The sequence below is a fragment of the Vulpes vulpes genome, chromosome 1 (assembly GCF_048418805.1).
Source record: "Vulpes vulpes isolate BD-2025 chromosome 1, VulVul3, whole genome shotgun sequence".
Classification (NCBI taxonomy): domain Eukaryota; kingdom Metazoa; phylum Chordata; class Mammalia; order Carnivora; family Canidae; genus Vulpes; species Vulpes vulpes.
In genome coordinates, this window is record NC_132780.1 from 46,982,099 (window position 1) to 47,004,885 (window position 22,787).

A 22,787-nucleotide genomic window follows, 5' to 3' on the forward strand; every position below is an offset into this window, starting at 1 on the left:
ATGACATTTAATACATAATATTACTAATAAAAACTTTCACCCCCCCAAAAAAAACAATCATTGATTTCCGATAAATGATCTGTATAGATGAAAACTGATTCAGAGGAATGGCAGTGACATTTGAGACACAGTGTATGAGGACATTTCTCATAATTCTCAATATTGAATTGGTGCAGCTCCCTCTATTAAATCAGAAACTGAAATGTTGGCAATTCAGACCTTTTCAAACAAGTTCATCTGTGCACCCAAGTTCTCATCAGTGTTGCGACCATAGGCCCTCTTGAGTGACTTCCTCTTATGCAAATAGGATGCATTTGCCCTGGAATCAGCATTACTGATTTCAGGTCTGTTTCATGTTTAGGCTCTTCCACCTTCTTGCCAGTTGACCTTAGCTTAGTCATTTAACTTTGCTCACATTACTTTCTTAAACTGTAAAACTGGCAGTTAGATTCCATATCTGAAGGCCCTTCCAGGTCTAAAATGTATGAATCTTAGATTATTGATTCCCCTTCATATTTATACTAAAGACTTCATTAAAAAAAAGGGGGAGGGGGATATATTCTTACCTACAAAGGAAAACCTGGTTTAGAATTTAACTGCCACACCAGTGGTGGAAAGATCTGGGTTGCATGACAGTTGAGCATCAATGCAATCCCAGCACTGCAATGGCTTTAACCCAAGAGCTGGGTCATGCTCCTCCCCTGCTAGGCTGTCAGTGGCTTGGAATCTTCGGGATTTATCTCGCTTCATTGTTTTGGGTCATACTGTGGCCTCTTGTTTGTGGGTAGCCCAGTGACAACTTCATGGTTCCTTTTCTTTCTCATTTCTCCAATTTAAGATTATGGGACTGCAGCAAATGACATTGGGGACACCACAAACAGAAGTAACGAAATCCCTTCTACAGATGTTGCTGACAAAAGCGGTCGGGAACATCTTTCGGTGAGTGGATAAATAGTCGTTTCCTAGATTGGCTCTGAGCCCTTTGGATGCTTAAATATTGGAGGAGTAGAACTGCTTGGGTGCATGTCTTACAACATGACATTTTTACTGTTCAGGTGTGAATGGGCTGTTGATGTTTGGGGTAAGTCACAGAAAGGTTTTGTTTTGTTTTTGTTTTTAAAGATTGTATTAATTTATTCATGAGAGACACAGAGAGAGAGGCAGAGACATAGGCAAAGGGAGAAGCAGGCTCCATATGGGGAGCCCGATGCAGGACCCGATCCCAGGACTCGATGCAGGACTAAACCACTGCATCTAAACCCAGGCATCTCAAATTCACAGAAAGGTTTAAGAGAAGTGATAAACATGCTATGTAGCCTCTGACTTACTTGCTTCCCCTTTTATGCACTGCTTTAATTGCTAGGGGTTCTTACTTAAAATGTCTGTCCTTTGGGCAGCCCAGGTGGCTCAGCGGTTTAGCTCTGCCTTCAGTCCAGGGTGTGATCCCAAAGATCCAGGATCCAGTCCCACGTTGGGCTCCCCGCATGGAGCCTGCTTCTCCCTCTGCCTGTGTCTCTGCCTCTCTCTCTCTCTCTCTGTCTCTATGAATAAATGAATAAAATCTTTAAAAAGAAATTAAATGTCTGTCATTTAAAACATTATCACTAGAAGAATAATGTCTCATTCTGGGACACCAGTCATTATTCCCATCTTCCGCACCTTCACACCTGTCTTGTTCAGTATTTTAATTAATTAATTAATTAATTAATTAATTGATGTTGTTGTTCAGTATTTTAAGAAGAGTCTCATTGCCCACTAGATTTAAGGAACCCCGTAGGTTCTGGGAGGGACTGGCTGTGGGAAGATAGCAGGAAGAATGTATAGCAGGTGTGTCGTTTAGGAGTTTATCCTTTGGTCAGAGCTCTGAGCAGTGAAGGATTACCATACCAGCAGCTAGGATACAGGTAGAGAAGCCGTGGGATGTGAGATTGGACACAGAGGGGCAGGCGCTCCCCCTCCTTCCTGCTGGGAGAGCCAGCACATCTTTGTGGGGCTGGGGCATTTTCCAGCTGTGAGGGAGGGCTGGCATTTAGACCAAGAGGAAGTGAAAGGCAGGGGATTTGGGGTGTGTGCACAAGAGCTTGCAGACTGGAAGGAGGCTTAGACTGGAAAGTAAGGTGTGTGAAGGGCAGCAGTCAGAAGCACAGCCAGCGAGGTGGTTCTGCCAGGTTGTGCATATTTTTGTTTTTGTTTTTTAAAGATTTTATATATTTATTCATGAGACACACACAGAGAGAGGCAGAGACACAGCAGAGGGAGAAGTGAGCCCCCTGCAGGGAGCCCAACATGGGACTCATTCCCAGGGCCCTGCGATCATGACCTGAGCCAAAGGCAGACGCTCAACCACTGAACCACCCAGGCATCCTGGTCGTGCAGTTTTGAAACACTGAGCCAGGGGTTAGATTTATCATGCAGGGAGGAGCCACTGACGGGGCATGCCTGAGCCCCAGGACTCTGGTGGGGTTGGTTTGTCAGCTACTCAGATCAAAGGCCAGCAGTGTACCTCATTCTTCACTTCCCTGTCACGTACACCCAGTCCCATGTGCCGTGAGCTCTGCCACCTTATAAACCATATCTCCTCACCTCCATGGCCACCACTGCAGGCTGACGCATGGGTGGGCAAACTGTGGTCGTTGGGCCAAGTAGGTTCACGCCCTGGTTTTGTGCCATCTGCAGACTAAGAATGTATTTAAAAAAAATAACCTTTAAGTGGTTTGAAGTAAAATGAAAAGGAGAATGACATTTCATGACATGTGACAATTTGATGAAGTTCAAATATCAGTGTCCGTAAAAAATACAGTTTTATTAGAATGCAGTCGTGCCCATTTACATAGTGTCTGTGGCTACTTTGATGCTACAGTGGTGGCTGGAGTAGCTGTAGCAAGATTGCATGGCCTGCAAAGCTGGGAATATTTAGTATCTGGCCTTCCACAGAGGAAGTTTAAGACAGTTGCTCATTCCTGGATGACCTCCGCAGCCCCTACCTGTCCTTCCTCCCCCATCTCGTGATATTCTGGCTTTTCTTCATACAGCAGCCTGAGTAACTTTTGAAAAGCACAAATCAGATCACTCTTATTATCTCAGAGTCTTCCCCAATGTGAGTGTAAGAAAACTTATATTATAAAAGCTCAGCTCCTCATGGTGGTAAAAGGGCCCTGCATATCTTGCCCTTATCTGTGTCTGACTTCACCTCACACCCTGCCCTCATCTGTCTCACCTGTCTCTCTTAACTTTCTCTTGCATGCTCCAGGCTTATTTTTGTCTCACAGCCCTTATATCTGTGGTTCCCTCTATAAGGCATGCACTTCCCAACGGTCATCGCATGGCTTTGGTTAGTTGGTTGGTTATTTGGTTAGTTGATTGGTTGGTTAGTTGGCTAGTTGGTTGTTTGGTCATCAGTGACCACCAGGCAGCCATTATCATGTTCCATTTTCTTCAGAGCAGTTATTATTGTCTATAATTCTCATTTCTTTATTGCTTACTTGTGTAATATCTTTTTTCCTTCCTTAGATTATTATTTTTTTTAAGAGAGAGAGAGTGCGGGTACATGTGGTGGTGGGGCAGGGCAGGGGGGCAAAGGAGAGAGAATCTTAAGCAGGCTCCACACTTAGCATGGAGCCTGACATGGGGCTCAATCTCATGATCCTGAGATCATGGCCTGAGCCAAAATCAAGAGTTGGATAGATACTTAACCAACTGAGCCACCCAGATGCCCCTCCTTTCCTAAATTCCTCAGTGAGTTTTTAAGTCTAGGCAACCTGGTCAGTAGTTTTTCAGAGCTGTATCCTTCATCCCTCGAATAGTGCCTGGCACCTAGGAGATAATAAACATTGGAGACTACATTACTGATTACAGTAATGGTGAATGCTCTAGAATGGGTTGCAGGACAGAGAGATTGAAAGTGGTATGATTAGTTGGGGGTCTGGAGCAGCAATAAAGAGTTGTGATTTATATTTAAACCATGGCCCTGGTGGTGGGAGCAAGAGGCTTATAACAGATGTAGCTCAGCTGCAAACTCAAAATACGCATATCCAGTATGTGGAGACACACACACACATATTTCCATAGATGACGATATGCATTGCATTGAAATAGCAAGGACAAATGCCCTGGTAGATCAGCTGTGGAATGTTTTCTACTTCCTGCCTTGTGCAATCATATCTGTTTATTCTCATACCAAACTGCTTAATGTTTTTTGGTTTGAGAAAGTTGTTTGTGTATATAAGGAATCCAAGGAGCATGTGTTAAGCCCACAGGTGTGTTCATAACCCAGTTACTAAAAATTACATGCCAACCTCAGTTTTCTCTTTTAAGACCAAATTATAAATTTAAGTGCCTAAGTGGCATATCTCAGTGATGCTTGAACTGTGTATAGTTGGGCCACTGGAAGGCAAGATCAGTGAGAATCATCTTTGTTCGAAGCTGGTACATTACAACTCCACCTGAGGTCCCTAGAAATCTGCATGAGAGGTACAAAACAACGCTCTATGGAATTTAAAGAAAATGTAAATCATGAATAGTTCCTGATCAGAGGGAGGGTTGTTAGATTAGAAGAAGAGTTTCAGAGTCAGTTGCTTATATAAAAGTTAAAGGTGTTATCAAAGCATTTGGAAGATAGCCTCGAATGCTCTCCTTTCTGATCCAATAAGTGTTCCTCATGAACCTTACTGGATTTTTTTTAATAGAACAGGTCCTTGTTCTATGCTGAGAGGTATTCTCAGATAAAAAAACAATTAACCAACTGATCAACTAACCAGTCATGTAACTAACCAAATGACCAACTAGCCAATTAACTAGCCAATCAACTAACCTGCTTGCTTCCCACATAAAGACCACTCCTACCCCAACACGTGCATGGTACATGGAATCAAGTTTATCAAACAATTCATTTTTGAAGAAACAATTCTATTTGCTGTCATGGGATTCTTTGCTTATTAAGAGATTTTTTACATTTAGAGTTGCTTTAGTAGGTTTAAATATTTGCTAGCAGATCATTAGCTGCTCCCCAGCAGTAGAACCCTTCCCATTTTCCATATTGACTCAAACACTCTCTAATGAAATAAAGAAGTTAGGACAGGTATTACCATACCTGTGTACCAATGAGGAAATGGAGGCTTGCAGAAGGGAAGCATTGTTAGCTCTCACAGCTCATAAAGGCAAGATGTCTTGTGAACATAAGGACCAAAGCTTCTGGATGCCAGTTGAATACTTTCTGAAGTGGGTCAGAGACTATCTGTGGTCCTAAAGAGAAGTTATAGGGCTTAGGGCTAGTCCCCACCATCTCTCCATCCCAGTTTCTTCCCTCATATGGAGAATATAAAAAACAATGAAATGGATTATAGGGGAAAGGAAAGAAAATGAGTGGGAAAAATCAGAGAGGGTGACAAAACATGAGAGACTCCTAACTCTGGGAAATGAACAAAGGGTAATGGAAGGGAAGGTGGGCAGAGCGATGGGGTAACTGGGTGATGGGCACTGAGGGGAGCATTTGACGGGATGAGCCCTGGGTGTTATAGTATATGTTGAGAAATCAAACTCCAATAAAAATACATAAAAAATAAAAAAAAACTCATAAAATACGGATTGAACATGTTTTATTCAATATTTCCCCTTCAAGTCTAGAATTTAACAAGATTGAGAAATGGAGAGCTAAAATACTATGATCGCTTTTCCATGGAAGTGTTAGAAATAAAGATGAGAAAAAAGCTTGCCCCAAATCATTAGGTACATTTGAGGGAAATGGCCTTAGTTAGAACAAGTTGATCTATAATTAGCCTTTTAAGAATCACAACCACTCTGTTTGTATATAGGCCACAGAGACAGAGTTAAGTCTTCACTCAAACATTTGCAGAGGTGTTCTGTGGGAGAGGTGCTCACAACTGCAGAGCCAGAGGAGAGGATTCTCACACCTTGTCTCTGCTCTGGCCAAATGCTTGGCATGTGCCCTTTCCCATCTTTTGTGCTCTCTTTAATGCTGTCCCCAGTGGATATTAGAGATGATGTCCAGGAGGATTAGCCATGTTTATAGCATCCTGCCTTTCCTCTCAGCCATGTGTTTTGAAGTAGTATAAAGGATAAATTATGGATAAGTCACAGGCTTTATACTAAGGCAGACTTCAGTTTGAATCCCAAGCTCAAAAGGTGTGATCTTGGGTTGCTTATTTACTTTTATATAAATCTCAGTTTTATAATCATCATAGCCAACGTTAATTTATTATCTGTTGTCATAGACTCTGTTCCAAACCTGTTATCTGCTCTAACTCACTGAGTATTTAAATAATCTGCAAGGTAGGATGATTATATTCCCTGTTTCACACATGAGGCATGTGAGATGCTGAGAGTTTGAGTAATTCTGAGGCCAGGCACTTAATAAGTGGTAAATCTAAATTTCAAACTCATGAGGAACTCATATATTCCTAATCTTTACTCTGTACTGCCTCTCACTCTGAGATGAGCACATCAGTCAGCATAAGCTATGTTGCAAGTAACAAAAATCCCCCAATCTTAGTGGCTTAAAATGATAAAGGTTTATTTCTTGCTTCATTATTTGTATTGACTGGGAGTTCTGTCAGTCTTGTCCTCATTCTAAGACTTGGTTGATAGGCAGCCACTTTTGGAAAGTTAGCATTTATTAAGGCCCAGAGGAAGGAGATGAGAGCAGGGTTCTCAGTGTTGATATGACTGATGTCATAATTGTGGGTGAATAACTCTTTGTTGTGGGGGGCTGTTAGGCATTGTAAGATGTTTAATTTAGCAACATCCCTGGCCTTAGCCCACTAGATGCTAGTAGCACCCTCCTCCAGTTGTGAGAACCTCAAATTGACAGATGTCCCTTGAGTGTAATATTATACCTGGGTGCAAACCACTGCCAAAGATCTCAAAGTAGCAGTGAAATGGTCTACTTTCAGGGATACAAGTCTCACCTCATTGGCCAGAATTGGTCACATGCACCCATCTTACCACAAGTAAGCCAGGAACTGAATCTTATAAAGAGAAACACAAGGTGAAATAGAAGTGTTAGGTAAACAGCATTAATGATTACCACAGATGGAAATAATAATATCTGTCTTAAGGATTATTATGCAGAGTAAATGAAACAAAGAAAGTTAAGCATCTAATTAAGTGTGGACATTTAAATCAGTGTAGAGTAGGATTCTGCAAACCACATCCATCTGTTTTTGTAAGTAAAGTTTTATTGGCATCCAGTCATGCCCATTTGCTTACATATTGTCTACGGTTGCTTTCACTCTACACCAGCAGAGTTGAGAGTTTGCAAAACAGACCATATGGCCCCCAAAGCCTAAAGGATTTACTGTCTGACCCTTGACAGCAAAAATTCGCCACCTCCTGGTGTAGAGAGTCACACACCCTTTCTTGGGAGCAGGACCTTGGAGTGAGCAGCAGAAATGGAAGGAGATGCATTGTCCTGCTCCCATCTTTGTCCCTAAAATGTTAATATGTACTCCATTAGCATTACACACTTGTGCTCTGTGATCTCACTCAGGGTTGTGGCAGGATTCACACAGATCTGCATCTACTCTCTCTACTTGAATAATCCACATGTTGTGATTATATTTTTCAGTTTAAAAAATCTTTGTGTTGGGATGCCTGGGTGGTTCAGCGGTTGAGCACCTGCCTTTGGCTCAGGTCGTTATCCTGGGATCTGGGATAGAGTACCACATCTGGCTCCCTGCAAGGAGCCTGCTTCTCCCTCTGCCTATGTCTCTGTCTCTGTCTCTCTCTTTCAGTCTGTGTCTCTCATGAATAAATAAATAAATCTTTAAAAAAATCTTTGTATTGACATACGCATATGTGTACATATCATAAGTCTACCACCCAATGAGCTTTCACAAATGAACTGACCCACAGGTACCCCTCCTGCTCCCTTCCAGGCCTGCTCCCTGTTCCATGGGACTTTGATTTCTAAAAGCAACAATAGCCAACTTAAAAAAAAATCTTTTTATTATGGACAGCTTTCTAACATGCATAACAGTAGAGAACATAGCAAAATGAACCCCATTGTATCTTTCACCAGCTTCAGAAATAGTATTGTATTATTTGAGTTTTGTCAGGTCTCTTTCCTCTCTGCACATAGGTAGGTGGGAGGATAGATAGATGGGGAGAAAGTAATATATCTCTATGTCTATATAGTATCAATTACACTGATATTTTTATAAGCTTATAACTTGTATTTTCTCATTTGTAAAGTAAGGATAATAACTGGACCCACAGGGGTGCCTGGGTGGCTTAGCATTTAAGCTCCTGCCTTTGGCCCAGGGTATGATCCTGGAGTCCCGGGATCTAGTCCTACATCAGGCTCCCTGCGTGGAGCCTGCTTCTCTCTCTGCCTCTCTCTCTGTGTCTCTCTCATGAATAAATAAAAATAATAATAAAAAAATAACTGGACCCACAATACTTCATTGAAGAGTTGTTAAGGGATAAGTGAATTAATTGACAGACACAAAGTTCCTTGCAAAGCAAGTAGTAAATATTAACTGTCATCCTCATTACCATCATCATCTGGATGAAGAGAACTAAGGAGCCAGGTCATAACTGCCTTTCCTTTCTTTCCCCCAGGTCTATGCTGTGGTGGTAATTGCATCTGTGGTGGGATTTTGTCTGCTGGTGATGCTGTTTCTGCTGAAGTTGGCAAGACACTCCAAGTTTGGCATGAAAGGTAAAAAGGGTTGTGTTTATTTTACTTCTTATGTGGAATCACTTTTGGCTTCTGACTAATGCTAATTACCACTAAAGAAAGAAGCAGCTAGATTTACGATGACTATGTTTTAAGGCTGAAAAAATAGCAACAAGGATATGATACTACAAATCAAGGCAAAGCAAAATAATTTTGATTACTCAGTAGTACCCACTTTCCAATGAGGACGGTTGTCCCTGAAGACACAGAACTGATTTCCTGGGTATCAAGTGACTAATAATGATATAGGCAAATAGTGTCTGGGTTTTCCTTTGGCTTCAGAAAGGCAGGCAAGGCATGGTGGCAGTAGGTTAGTTAGGGATACAAGTATTTTGTGCAGAAGGCTCCTTTCTGCTGTACAGATGATGACTTCTAGACCCTTCCATGGTAGTTTTGTTGTTGGATACTGCTTTTAGAGTAAGAGTCTCATCTTGTGAGATTTGGCTTGTGTTGGGAAGCAAAATCAGAACACTACCTGTACATTGAAGCTTTTGAATGAGTATCTTTTTTTAATGGAAAGATTCTCAGTGCTAGATTCAAAATTGGTGGCTATGTGGGTCAAGAAGAAACCATGGGTCTCTTCATGAGGACTGAAAATTCATTTTAGGGCGGGAATCTTGTTTAAATGTTCTTGTTATATAAATAGCCAAGAGTTTCAGTAATCGAAAAGCGTTTGCTTTGAAGTTTAAACTTACGTATTGACTAATTATGCTGTTGTTGAATTTTGTGTGGTCTCTTATAAATAGCCACTAGCTTTGGAAAGCCACAGCCAAGGTTTAGTGGTGGCTTTAGTTGTGTTGGAGACAAAGTGGTGGGTTTTCTTGATCTGCCTGGTTCATTACAATTGCTAATTCATGTTGCCTCCTTACTCCTCCTTACTCAGAAGTGATGTTTATAGAGGAATAAGCTGTCCAGCGTATGCTGGGCTCTGGGGTGGAGTGGATGTATTTCTTATGTTTTCTTCTCTCTCTCTCTGTTGGTGCCTATGATCAAAATCCCTAAACCTGAAATGAATAGGGAGGAGTAGTGGCAAATTGAGTCTTGTATAGCCCCAAATCTCCTCCTGACTTTCCTTTGATCTACTGATTCTTGACATTTCTTTTGGAGGAGGAAAGATCTCTCATTCCCAATTATAAATAAGACCTGGAGGAGGGACTCTACTACAGTGATTTTAATTAGTCCTACTACAATGACAGTTTGCAAACGTGACTTTGCATCAGCAGCTCCTGGAGGGCTTGTGAAAACACAGATTTGTGGGCCACTTCAAAAGGTTCTGACTTAAAAGATCTGAGGTGGACCTGACACTTGGCATTTCTAACCGTTTTCAAGGGACGCCAATACTACTGTGGCCCAAGCATTCCTGGAAAATCACCATTCTATGGGATCAATGTGGGCTAGCACCTTCTGAGTGACAAGATGCAGGAGGGGCATTGCTTTGCAGACCTTTCTAGGTCCCCGTGTTCAGCTGGCACCTAGGGTCCGGGCTGTTCTCTGCATGTCACCCAGCCACGATGGCATTTTTCCCCCCATTCTCATCAAGCGCTTTCTTTCCTTAGAGGCACTTGGAATAGATGTCCCTAAGCGGGGATCTTAATGGAGAGATCCAGACACTAGCACAATTACTTTTCCATCTTGAGGGTTTAGTGTGAGACCTTTCATCTCATGAGCTCTCCAGAGAGAAAATTTGTCTAGGTTCTACTGGGAGCTGCGCATGAGCTTTGGAACCCTAGGAGCAATATTTAGGAGCCGCCCCCACCCCAGCTTTGTGTTAGGAAAACAACTGACAAATGCTCTGTAAATGTTCACATACTCCGTGTGGCATGGTGGTGGGGGGAGGAGAATAAAAGGTAGATATTTGTTTCAGAGAAGATTGTATTTCCTATAGAGACTCCCACATGAAGAGTGAAACCGGTTTTTATTTGGATACTTTGGGCTGATTACCACTAAAGCACCTACATTTCCCAAATGTGTCTAACCTACGGGTAGCCTTAATGAATTGTAAGGAAGATTTTACTGAACCTTGTCCCAGAGCCAGTAAATGACTTCCTTTAGGCGGAAGCTATACTATCATTTGTTTCACTCCCTTTTTTTCCAAACATAAATAAAGTTGTTTTTTAAGAAAAGTTGTCTCAGAGACTCATGGGCTTGTTTACAATAGCTTTTTCTCCCCTACTTTTTGCTGCACATCTATCCATGCTACGGTTTGAACATGTTTGGCTACAGTGGAGGTTATTTTTATTTTATTTTATTTTTTTGCCAGTCAGTTGCTGAGTTGATGAGATTTTGAGGGGGTATGGAAGAGAAGATGAGGGCAAATTAAACTGCAAAAAAAAAGTGATATTTAAACATTAATAGTAGTTAATGTACTTTAAATGCTATTAGTGCTGGGATCACTGCTGGAAAAAAAAAAAGTATGCCTTAAAAAAGGAAGAGTATATAAAAATACTATTGTCTTCCTGAAATCACCAGGAAACATAGGAGTGGTGATTTCTCAGTAAGGACGGTAAGAAATGTGCATCACCTTGGCTGGGACTGATGGTTCCGTTCCGTGTGATGTGCAAACGAGCTGTTCCAATGTGGCCCTTGCCCTCATAAGTACCTTCGGGAGGTTCTACCTCTGTCCCCAGTCCCTTGTCCTGTAGATAGTTAGAGATTGCAGGATGCCAGCCAGCCCACCCACCAGGCATTTACAGCTTTTTACCCATCCCAGCGTCACACGCTTCAAGCTCCAGTGTCAACTGTGTCATCACAGTAGCCGCCTCAGGATCATAAACCATAGTTTAAGACTGTTGACTGGAAGGGCCTGGGGTAACCAGAAGCCTCTTTAAATCACGCTGCAGCTTAATGCAGGGCAACTCAAACTCTGTGGATTGACCTGAGGACCCAAACGTGATTGATGGCATTGCTTCCCTGGGAAGGCGATCTCTAAATTCCAAACCCAGGAATTAAATCGAGATTTTAGAATATAACCAGTGATATGTTCTGCAGAGGTGGGCTGTGTGACTGGATGCTTCCTAGGGTTTATTCTCTGTTCCGTCAGTTCATTGCCACCAGAGGCCGAAGGGACCATCGTGCACATGGGCCCTGGCTGTGAACTCTGTGAAGACAGGGTTTGTGATGGGCTTGTTCGTCATCCAAATTGGCACTCGATAAGTATTAATTGACTGAATGAGTGATCACAGAGAGTTTTCAAATTCAGTCACTCACTGTAGCTTGGTAAGTGGAACAGCTAATGTTTGGAGGAAAGTTCATATGTGAATAGTTAAAGAGAGATCTTAGAGGTTTTCTAAGTTTTAGGGGGACAGAGCCCCTCTCTACCTGCACCCCCCACCCTCGCTTTCTTTGATTATTCCAGATAAATAATGGCCCCAAAAAGGAGATCATTTTGCCAGATTTTTGCTTAGGATTTGTTAGGTTTTCATACACTTTCATACAGTTAGTTGTTTGAGTTTGGAGGGTTCACCTTAGCTTTCCATTTTATACGCAAGCATTGTCACTTTATGCCTCTTTGCCTTTGCATGTGTGGCCTTGGAATATGTATCTTCATCCAGCTTTGAAGCTGGCAGATGTGCCTGATGGTGGCTCCTATCTTGGCGCTAACTAGAATTTATCCTTCATTATTGCTTAATATAGTTTAAGTGTCTTGCTGCCAATGTCCCATGGACTACTGACTGGCCTTGTGTCAATAACGATGTCAGAAGGTAGAAGTTACCCCAGTCTGTTTTTCCATGCTCATTTTTGTGTCTTTATATCACCCTGTTGCTTTTTGGTTGAATGTCTGGTTACCATAATCACGGAAGCCCTGAATAAAGGCCTTCTGTTAGTGCTTGGTCATCCCTATAGGGATTATTTTATATGTGCGCTTCACATGAATGCCTAAAATATATAACAAACTACCTACATCTATGTCTGTATCCATATCCCTATACACAAATGCATAATTTTATCCCTTTTCTCTTCAGGCCGCCTCTGATTGACTTTAATTTTAGTTTCCACTGAAATAGGGCTCCAAGACTTTTCCAGAGCAGCTATATTGCCAAAGGAACAGGCAACCAGGCCTCAGCATGCTCTTCCTTATGTTGTAACCAAGTCCGTGTTTAGTTCTCACATTGCTTCCTCGCTTTCTTCACTGAAGATATACAAGTGTGCAAGAGGGGAGATGGGAGCATCAGGGGGCATGAGGGCCACCGCCAAGCCTCCTAAGAGCGCTCAGTGTGTGGGAGCCCTGTCTGATGGCTGGATGGTATGCAGGCCTGGAAAAAATATAAGGGAGCTGGAAGGGTGGAGAGGGTGTGGCACTTGTCACCCTGATGGAGAATACTTGTGACCACCAGCTTTGTGTTGCTTACATTTCCTGATGGAAGCCCACATATAGATATTTAGTCCCTGAGGACCCATGAATCCTTTGTCCTCCTAGAGTAAATATATTTAAGTGACCCGAAGACAATGCAGGAGAAACCGGCATAGGAGGCCTTTTCTCTAATTCTATGTTGATAACCCCCAAATTTTGTCCACAGCCTCCTATCCTTGCATGTAAACCATCAAGCTGCACTCCTTCCTAGGACTTGAGCTCTAGATAGTTCCAATTTGTAATTGACCGGAGAATGGCACTCCCTGAGAATGCAGAGCCAGGTTTTCTTAACTCCAGATTCAAGGCCCACAGTTTGTTTTTCCTCCTACAAATGATCTTCTAAATGCCTTTCAACATCAACCAAAAATTTGGTTATTTAAAAATAGTCATAAACATATAGTGGGACCACAGCTAGAGAAGTTGAAGGTTAAAGCCTTTTCTAAGAACTGAAAATAATTCTGGAAAGTTTAGGAGGTTGAGTTTTACAGATATTTGGATCAACTTTTAAAAGAGGGAAAAATGTGTTCGAAAGCCAGAAACACAATTGTAGAAACATCTGTAAGGACAAATTTTCCATATGCACCCCTGCTGTTTTTTTTTTAAAGACAAATAACTTAAAAAAATTATATCAGTAACGCACGAATGCATTCTTGCTTTGCACAGTTTCCAGCAGTTTGGAAATATATGGGGTTAAAAGTGGGATTACTTGACCCTCCTCTCTTGCTACCCGCTCTGCTGCTAGGGATAACCTTCTTTAACCATCCAGAATGCATATATTACATAAATAATAAAATCCATAGTTTTGCTTACTTACTATGTAGATAATCAAACAGACTCATTTTTGGTTCCATAAAGAAATTATCATCTCAAGCTCAGGCTGCATCTGCTTTAAGATAACAGTTTGCCTTATAGCTCTTTCGTGTCAGTATCCGGGTGTCTCTTGCATTCTTCTTAAAAAGTGTTTCAGACTAGACTGCTCTCAGGCTCCTTGGATCTGAAACCCACCTCTGTTGGTTACCAGCTGTGTGACTTTGAGCAACTCCCCCATCTCTCTTGCCTCAGTATTTCCATCTGGAATGAGGCAATAATTGTACCCATTTCATAGGGTTGTCAGGAAACATGCTAAGTTGATGTATATGAAGCCCTCAGGGTAGTTCCTGGCATTTGGTAATTAAGTTATAATTATTATTGACAAATTGTGATTTGTTTTCTTCTTTTAGTTTTAAAGTTATGTTTTAATGTTCATGCTTTTACCGAGTTTTCAGAGAAGTGTGTCAAATAATGTCTTACATATATATGGATAGATACTTGGACTAGATTGCTGAGAAAGGTGTGTATGTATATTTATGCTTTATCAATTTATATTCTCACCACTAGTATATGAGGGCATCCTTAGTTTACACTTTCATCCATATCAGATATTATCGATCTTTTATTTTTTTGCCAAGTTACGTGCCACGTTATCACAGTTAACCTGATATTCTGATTAAGAAGGTGAAATGCAGGGCAGCCTGGGTGGCTCAGTGGTTTAGCACCTGCCTTCAGCCCAGGGTGTGATCCGACAGACCTGGGATCAAGTCCCGCATCGGGCTCCCTGCATGGAGCCTGCTTCTTCCTCTGCCTGTGTCTCTGCCTCTATGTGTCTCTCATAAATTAAATAAAATCTTAAAAAAAAAAAAAAGATGAAATGTGGTGCCCGGGTGGCTCAGTTAGTTGAGTTCAGGTCATGATATCAGGGTCTTGGAATCAAGCCCCACATCAGGCTCCATGATCAGTGGGGAGTCTGTTTTGTATTTTTCCCTCTGTCCCCACCATGCATTCATGCTTCCTTTCTCTCAAATTAATAAATATATCTTTAAAAAATGAAAATATGGTGAAACATCTTTATTAGGTGACCAATAAGAAGAAATGTTCAGTTTACTTGTTGATTTGCAGACTTACTTTATAAATCATGTACATTCATTTTTTTATTGGTTATGTATGTTGCTCTGATGTTTTTTTTTCTAGTTTTTACCTTTTTTAAATAGTATCTTTTGGCAAACAACAGATTTACCTTCTTATAGAAGTGAATATACCTGTATTTTCCATCTAAGTTTTATGTCTTGCTTAGGAAGCCTTCCCTTCTCTGAGGTTGTAAACATACTCTTAATATTTCTTTTGCTAGTTCTGCTCTGTGTGTGTGTGTGTGTGTGTGTGTGTGTGTGTGTGTTAACTTAGCCCTTTAATCTTTCAGAAATTCTTTTTTTTTTCAACTTAGTGTCAAGTACTCTTCCCCCCTACCAGAGAATATAAAGATATTTGAATAAATTTTAGTGTAACATTTTCAGAGAGACCAAGAATATTATTTTAACTTTCTGGAATTGAAATCTCCTAATAAAACAAACAAACAAACAAATCTTTGAAGAACTTAACATTTAACTCTTTTGAAAAATAAGTAATGAACTTTGTTGGTTCTCATATAATATATGGGAGCCTCACCAAATAGTAACAGAGGATGTAGGTTTTCACAGGAACCTTTTTTTTACTGACCTGCACCTGGCTTCAGATTGAGCTCAAAGTATATTGTCACATTCTCTTAGTAGAGAAAAAAATGTGTAGGTTTTAATAAAATTTTCAGATATTTCAGAAAAGACATTCAGTTGAAAAAGTTATAGGTAATTTAACAAATTGGAAATGTATCAGGGGGGGAAAAAGAATTAACGCAAGCATTCCTTTTCTGTCATTTGGCGAATATTATGTAAAACTTTTCCCCATAAATGTTTCTTATTTATTTATTTATTTATTTATTTATTTATTTATTTATTTATTTATTTAATTTTTTCCCCATATATGTTTCTGAGGTGAAGATCCGCTCCCAAGTCACTGTCATTTCTTTCAGGGCCAATATTTGGGTTATGTTTCTGTGAGGACAGAACATGTTTATTCTTTGCAGCAGATTGAACATGGGTTTAGAACTTTCAGGAACTGGCTCCATTAGGCAACAGGAAACAGCAGCTTTCCCCCCCTTAGCCTCACAAGTGCCCTGACCTCCAACTTTTTAAATTACCTGCCCTGCCTGGGCATTCCACCAGCTCAGTGTGATTCAGGGGAGGGCCCAGGTTTGCCTGGAGTGGACAAAAGTCATGCTGTGGTATTGTTTAGGGACAATCTGCACTCCTACTGTTTCACTTAAAAGATAAGAGACCTCTTAAGAAATTAGGTTTGGTACTTAAAAGTCAAGAAAAATTGTTCCCCATTCTTTGGTTCTCCATAAATCCTGTGGTGAACTCACTTTGACCTCCTTTTTGTTTTTAAGATTTATTTATTCAGTTTAAGGAGCAGAGGGGAGAGAATCTCCAGCAGACTCCCCACTGAGCACAGAGCCCAACGTGGGCTTGATCCCACAACCCTGAGATCATGACCTTCATGGAAACCAAGAGTTGGAGGCTAACCAGCTGCACCATCCGGGTTCTTTCCTTACACAGATCCTGGAATACTTTCAGAGGGACTTCCCAAATCAGGACATCTGTGGTATTCTTCTTCCCCACCACTCCATTCCTGTTTCTCTTTCTTCTTAACCTTTCTTTTTTTTTCTTTTTTTTATTTTTTATTTGCCTTGCATTGTGTCCTTCTACATCTCTGTGATCCCTAATTTTACTTCTCCCTCTCTCTGTTGGTTTTCTTCCTCCTCATCCCTAGCATCTGATTTTGGTGGATATGCTTTTCAGAATTTCCGAAGAGGACAGATAATAGCTTGGCTTAAATTCTAACATATGCTTCGATTTCATCTCCCTTTATTTTGGGCAAAGAGATTGAATGACTCTGGGAATAAATTTAGCTCCAAATCAGCAGAATTGTCCTGTGGCACATTGGAAGAGAGTCTGTTTGAATAACCCATATCCTTCATGTTCTTAAGTTGTTAAATCTTCAGTCTTCAAACCTAGGAGCAGAGAGGAATATAACATTAGAGACTCATGAATCAGGCTTGGGTTCACGTCCTGGATCTCCCACGTACTAACCATAATTTTGGGGTGTGTATGGATTTTTTAAACTTTCAAAATCTTGGGTTCCTCTTCAGTAAGATGAGGAAATAATACCCCTGTCTTAGGTGATTATAAGAAATAAATTAGTGCTTTAATTTACTGGCTGTGTTATTGAACTAATTTCTGAAGAGGCAGTTATTTTTCAGATTTACGTTATAGTGATACATCATTAAGGAAAAGAGCATGAGGAGAGTCCTGTCTGAATTTATGCTGAATCTGAATTACAGAAAAATGTGTCATATGTAGACAGTGTCTGTTAGTGTTTTTAGTCTTATTAATTGAGTTTATAGACAAAATTGTAATTATAATGTGTCTCTACTCTTTGGACATGTATTATGAATGCAAAGCTGCAGAAACATGTTTATGTTAAGCCTTTCATTCTTTAAAGACACTAAGTGTGAATTACTGCAAATTCTTAATTTTATTGTCCATTGTACAAGTCACCTGTTTAAAGAAATCTCCTTTATTGATGGATGGATTGGGTATGGAAGTTTTTTCTCTTTCTTTTGGGAAGTAGCAGGAAAGACAGGTAGGGGTCAGGTTCAGTAGAGACCCAGTAATCATCAGTTTAAATTTAGAAACATGAGCTCATGGAGCCTCTTGTTCGAGCTACTTCCCTTTTGCACAGAGGAGATTGCGACTGTGAAAATGGTCTCTTTTAACAAAAAATAAGCATGGATTTTTTTAAGATTTTATTTTTAAGCAAGCTCTACACCCAACGTGGGGCTCGAACTCACAACCCTGAGATCAAGAATTGTGTGTTCTTCTGACTGAGCTAGCTCCAAATATAGGCTTTAGTTTTTGATGTATTCCCAGCCTGCTAGAGATGAAAAGAGGAATTTTGGTGAAAATAAATTCTTCCTTATACTGTCGATTGTCATCCATGTTATTATATCCATAGACCAAGACACTGCATTTCCTGTGAGAGAAGCCAAGGCTTGAGCGGGCAGATGGCAGTGGGAGGTCTGTGTTTTCATCAAGGCACCAGCAAAAGTAGAAGTCATTGGCTTCTTCTGTGATCATCTGGGAGCTCTCATGGTCTGAGGACAGAGAGGATGACAGGGAGGAAGCAAGGCGGGGGTGGGGGGAAGAGACAGAGAGAGAGAGAGAGAGAGGGAGAGAGGGGGAGAGAGGGAGAGATTTTCATTCTAACTTTTGAAGTCTTTAGTACTAAGAGATTAATACCCTGAATTGAAATAGAAAAGTCATCTCTGCCCCAAGTAGTGACAGTGGAAGGCAGGAAGGGGACGTGAGTTCATGGGTGGGAGTGGTGTGGGAGGGGAGGATGCTAGCAACGAGGTGGTGTTTCTATTTATAGTTATGGTTGTCCACTTTAGTAGTCCCGGCAAGACCTGAGGAAAGTCAACCACCCAACTGAGCCTTTCCCACACTGACTTCCTGGATCATCTGTAAGAGGAAATTCTGTGAGGACCAGAAATAACAGGACAGAACTGAAAGGCATATGAGGGTCCCCTCCAGCTTCAGCATCTACCATCCAGTTACAAAGCCCTTCAGAACAATCCCACACTCACTAGAAGCGTCTACTGTGTCCTTCTGGTGATACCCTTTATTATTTGGGTGCCACGTAGGATAGTCTTTTTCTTTTTTGTTCACTGATGTAGAATCACGTTCTCCTTATTGTTAACATAGGACAGATTGTGTCTGTGGCAGTTTTGGTTGATCACAGAAGATTTGATATTTATTCCATCAGGTCAGGGCCTTTCACACTGGTGTCTTTCCTCCATTTCCTCAGGTGGCATTTCAGTTTCTGGATGATGGTGCAGTGTGTGGGACTATGTGGGATTAAAGCCACAAGGGTATGCCATGCCACTGTGTGGGAGGGGTGCATCTGTGGCCACGGGTGGTCATTTCTTCTTCATGTTGCTGGCTGCTGTGTTGCCCACCTTCCCACTTGTCCTCGGCCACCAAATTTGGACTAGTCACATATACACCATCTTGGGTTCCTAACTAGGTTCTCTCGACTTCACACACGTCTCTGCAGGAGCATCCATGAGGCTTTGAGACCAAGAAATTCTATAAAACTGGCCCCTGCTCTCTCTGCCTGGACACATTATGGTCTCCCTAATTTATTAACCTTATGTCATGATAAACTTGGGATTGCTATGGCTTCTTGGCCACCTTTTTTAGGTCCTCCCAGAAAGATGGACTCTGGCTTTCTCTTTTCTTTTTTTTTTTTTTTAACTCCAATGCTGACTAGAGCTTCTGTAGTTCCCCCACCCCCATACCTTATCAGGGGATAGGCTACCAGGCTCCCCTTTCCTGCAGCAAACTTGCTGGCCTTCTCTCCTATCTTCTGCTTTTCCATGGGGACAGAAAGAATATGAGAAGTGTTCTTTCCCGATTTGTCTTCTTCCAGATAATTCTGTCATGTGTGGATCTTGTTTTTCTCCCCAACTTTTTATAGAGAAATTTCCAACGTGAAGAAAATTTGAAAGATGATTATAGCGAACATCTGTATACTCAACTCCAAGATTCAACCTCCATTTAACATTTTGCTGTTTGAAAATAAGTTGCCCATATCCTGTCACTCCACCTAAACTTTCCAGCACGTTTCCCTGAAAACTAAGGATACATTATCTCCTAAAAGCACAATCCCAATACCAGTATCATTGCGAGAAAGTTGAAACAGCTCTGTAGTAACAGATGACACCTCATGCATCCTCAGCTTCCCCCAGTGATACAACAGCACCTCTTACAGTTTCTGTTTCAGACCGAGGTCAACTCAGAGTTCACGCATTGCCTTTGGCAAGTGGGCTTCTTTGGTACCTTTCCATCTAGAAGGCTACCTTCATTTCTTTCCTCTTGACATTGACTTTTTCAAGGGACCAGCTAGTTGTCCTGTAGGATGTCCTTCATTTCGGCAGTATAAGTGATTTTTAGAAGGCTTTTTTTTTTTTTAAGATTTTATTTATTTATTTGAGAGAAAGGGAGAAAGAGCAAAAGAGCACAAGCAGGGGAAAGCGGCAGAGAGAGGGAGAAGCAGACTCCCTGCTGAGCAGGGAGCCCGATGTGGGGCTCTATCCCAGGACCCTAGGATGGTGAACTGTGCTGAAGGCAGATGCTGAACCGACTGAGCCACCCAGGGGCCCTTCGTTGCAAGATTCTTTAACTGGTCGTTTCTTCCTTGTATTTTTTTTTTTTTTTGAGTTGGAACTTATTTCTAAAGGCTCAATTAGGTGTAAGTGAAATATTTTGGGGAAGAAGGCCATCACAGATGCTGTGCACTTTATATTGTATCTCATTTAGAAGCACATAATGTCAGGTTGTTACACTATTAGTGTAAGTTTAATTACTTTTTCAAGAAGGTGACCACAAGATCTTTTTTTTAACAAATTTAATTTTCCCTCAGCAATTAGTAAGTAATTTGTGGAGTGATAGTTCAGCATCTAAGAAATATCCCCTTCCCTCAAAACTTGGACCTAATGGGCTTAGTATCTAGCTCTGATCCTTTCCTGAAGTAGTTATTTAATTTCTAAGGGTTGGAGAATGGTGTTTTTAAATTCAGCCATTCTTGGGGATGTCTCCGTGGCTCAGCGGTTGAGCACCTGCCTTCAGCTCAGGGCATGATCCTGGGGTCTGGGGATCGAGTCCCACATCGGGTTCCCTGTGAGGAGCCTGCTTCTTCCTCTGCCCATGTCTCTGCCTCTCTCTGTGTGTCTCTCATGAATAAATAAGATTTAAAAACTCGTTAAAATATAAATAGATTCAATTATTCATTATAGGTACTGGCTTATACTGAAAAAAAAAAAAGTTCTGGCCTTGACCAAAGATTTCAACTTTTTAATTTTAGTTCTACCTGGATAACTCTCCCTTGAGGCATTGGATTTTTGATATCCAGCTGCCTACACTGGAAAAGGTCCTGGGGTTATAGAAAAGATTTATAGCCCCACTATAACTATATCAAAAATATTATTTTATTTTATAAAATATTATTTATGTTCTGTTTCACAAAGGCATGGAGCAATGATATTGTGGGAATTCTTCTATTTTTCTTTATCACAATGATTAAATATTAAGTAGATATTAATAACAATTGCTTTAGGATTCCCTCTTGTACCTTTGCAGTTGTCAGTAGAAATAAGAACAGAGGGTTGGCAGTGGGCTTAGGAGTCATCCAAAGCCTTTATTACAGAGGTGAGGACATTGGGCCCAGGGAGCTTAAGCCACTTGCTTAAGGGTGCATATATATAGCTGGTTTGTGGCCACCCCAAGGGCTGTAAACCAGGCCTGTGACTCTAGCTTCAATGTTCTATGCTATGAAACTGAGAAACATTAGTAAGAATAAATAATACTCGTTTCCCTGCCAGGGTCACTGCTTTAGCACTAGTATCATCGCCATTGGAGGTGCCTGGCATGTATCACCACTGGTATGCATTGCAAATGGATGATACTATGTTTCTAAAAGCTGGGGACATATATCATCAGTGATAATGGGATGGCTTTAACAGTTATTTAGGAGCTAACATCTTTAATTTTGATAGCTCTACATTTATTTTAATATTTATTAGAAAAAATATCCCTAGCACATCATACATATTATTATTTAAGACAAGGCTTAAATTTTAAAAAATGAAATAAAGAAAAAAAATGAAGTAAATAATTTAAATTTTATTTTTTTTATTTTTATTTTATTTTATTTTTTTAATAATTTAAATTTTAAAAGAGTATCTGAATAGGACTATCTGAAGGCTCTGGTGATTTAATACAAAATAGAACAAAATTTCTGCCTCATGAAGCTTAAACTGTAGTGGAGGGAAGACCAGAAAGACAGAGAAAGAAATACAGATGCAATCTACAAGTAATAACAAATACCATGAATAAAGGACACAAGGTAAGAGGAGGATAATGACAGATTTGTTGTTCATAAATAGTTAATAGTTAAGACAGGCGTATGTACTAAGATGACATTCGGGCCAAGACTCAAGGGTAGTGAGGGAGTGAGCATGCTGATATCTGAGAGAACAGCATTCCAGGGAGTGGGAACAACCAATGCAAGGGCCTGGGGTGAGCTCTGCACATTAAAGGAGTAGCAGAGCCCTGTGTGCCTGGAACAGAGTGAGGGTGGGAAGAGCAATAGGAGAGCCCAGAAGGGTGGCAGAAATGTAGCTTATGTAGGGACTTATAGGCCTCTGTGAGGCTTTTGTCTGCTGTATGGTACAGTAGGTACTTGGATAAGGCATACACATTGTGCAAGTGTATGTAAAGAACTCCAGTGATGTATTAATAGAATGAATTAGTTTCTGGTAACAAAAGATGACTTAGGGGAAAATATTGCTTGGGGGGAAGGGGAGAGACATTCACGTACAACAGTGTGCAGAGATTCCACTGCAGGTTCATGAATAGCTTCAGGAATATGACACCCCTCACCCTTCCCTCAACATTCACACACAAATGCACACACAGGGCACCTGGGTGGCTCAGTGGTTGAGCATCTGCCTTTGGCTCAGGGTGTGATCCTGGGGTCCTGGGATCGAGTCCACATCAGGCTCCCTGCAAGGAGCCTGCTTCTCCCTCTGCCTATGTCTCTGCCTCTCTCTGTGTGTCTCTCATGAATAAATAAATGAAATATTAAAAAAACGAAAATCTAAACTTCCTTAAAAACAAATGCACACACACATACACACAGCCCAAAATGTAGGTTTGTAAAATGTTTGTTAGTTGTCTGCATTCCCCAGGCATTACGCCATCATGGAAATAT

General features: G+C 41.0%; 1 protein-coding gene across 5 annotated transcripts in view; it reads left to right on the forward strand.

Moving 5' to 3' along the window:
* NTRK2 (neurotrophic receptor tyrosine kinase 2) overlaps nucleotides 1–22,787 on the forward strand; it is a 332,550-nt gene that overhangs the window by 65,024 nt on the left and 244,739 nt on the right. For all 5 annotated transcript variants that reach the window (XM_025984167.2, XM_072763240.1, XM_072763245.1 and 2 more), the window contains exons 11-12: nucleotides 839–939; nucleotides 8,578–8,677. In XM_025984167.2, coding sequence (XP_025839952.1) covers nucleotides 839–939; nucleotides 8,578–8,677 — 201 coding nt within the window. The remainder of the gene's footprint in view (nucleotides 1–838; nucleotides 940–8,577; nucleotides 8,678–22,787) is intronic.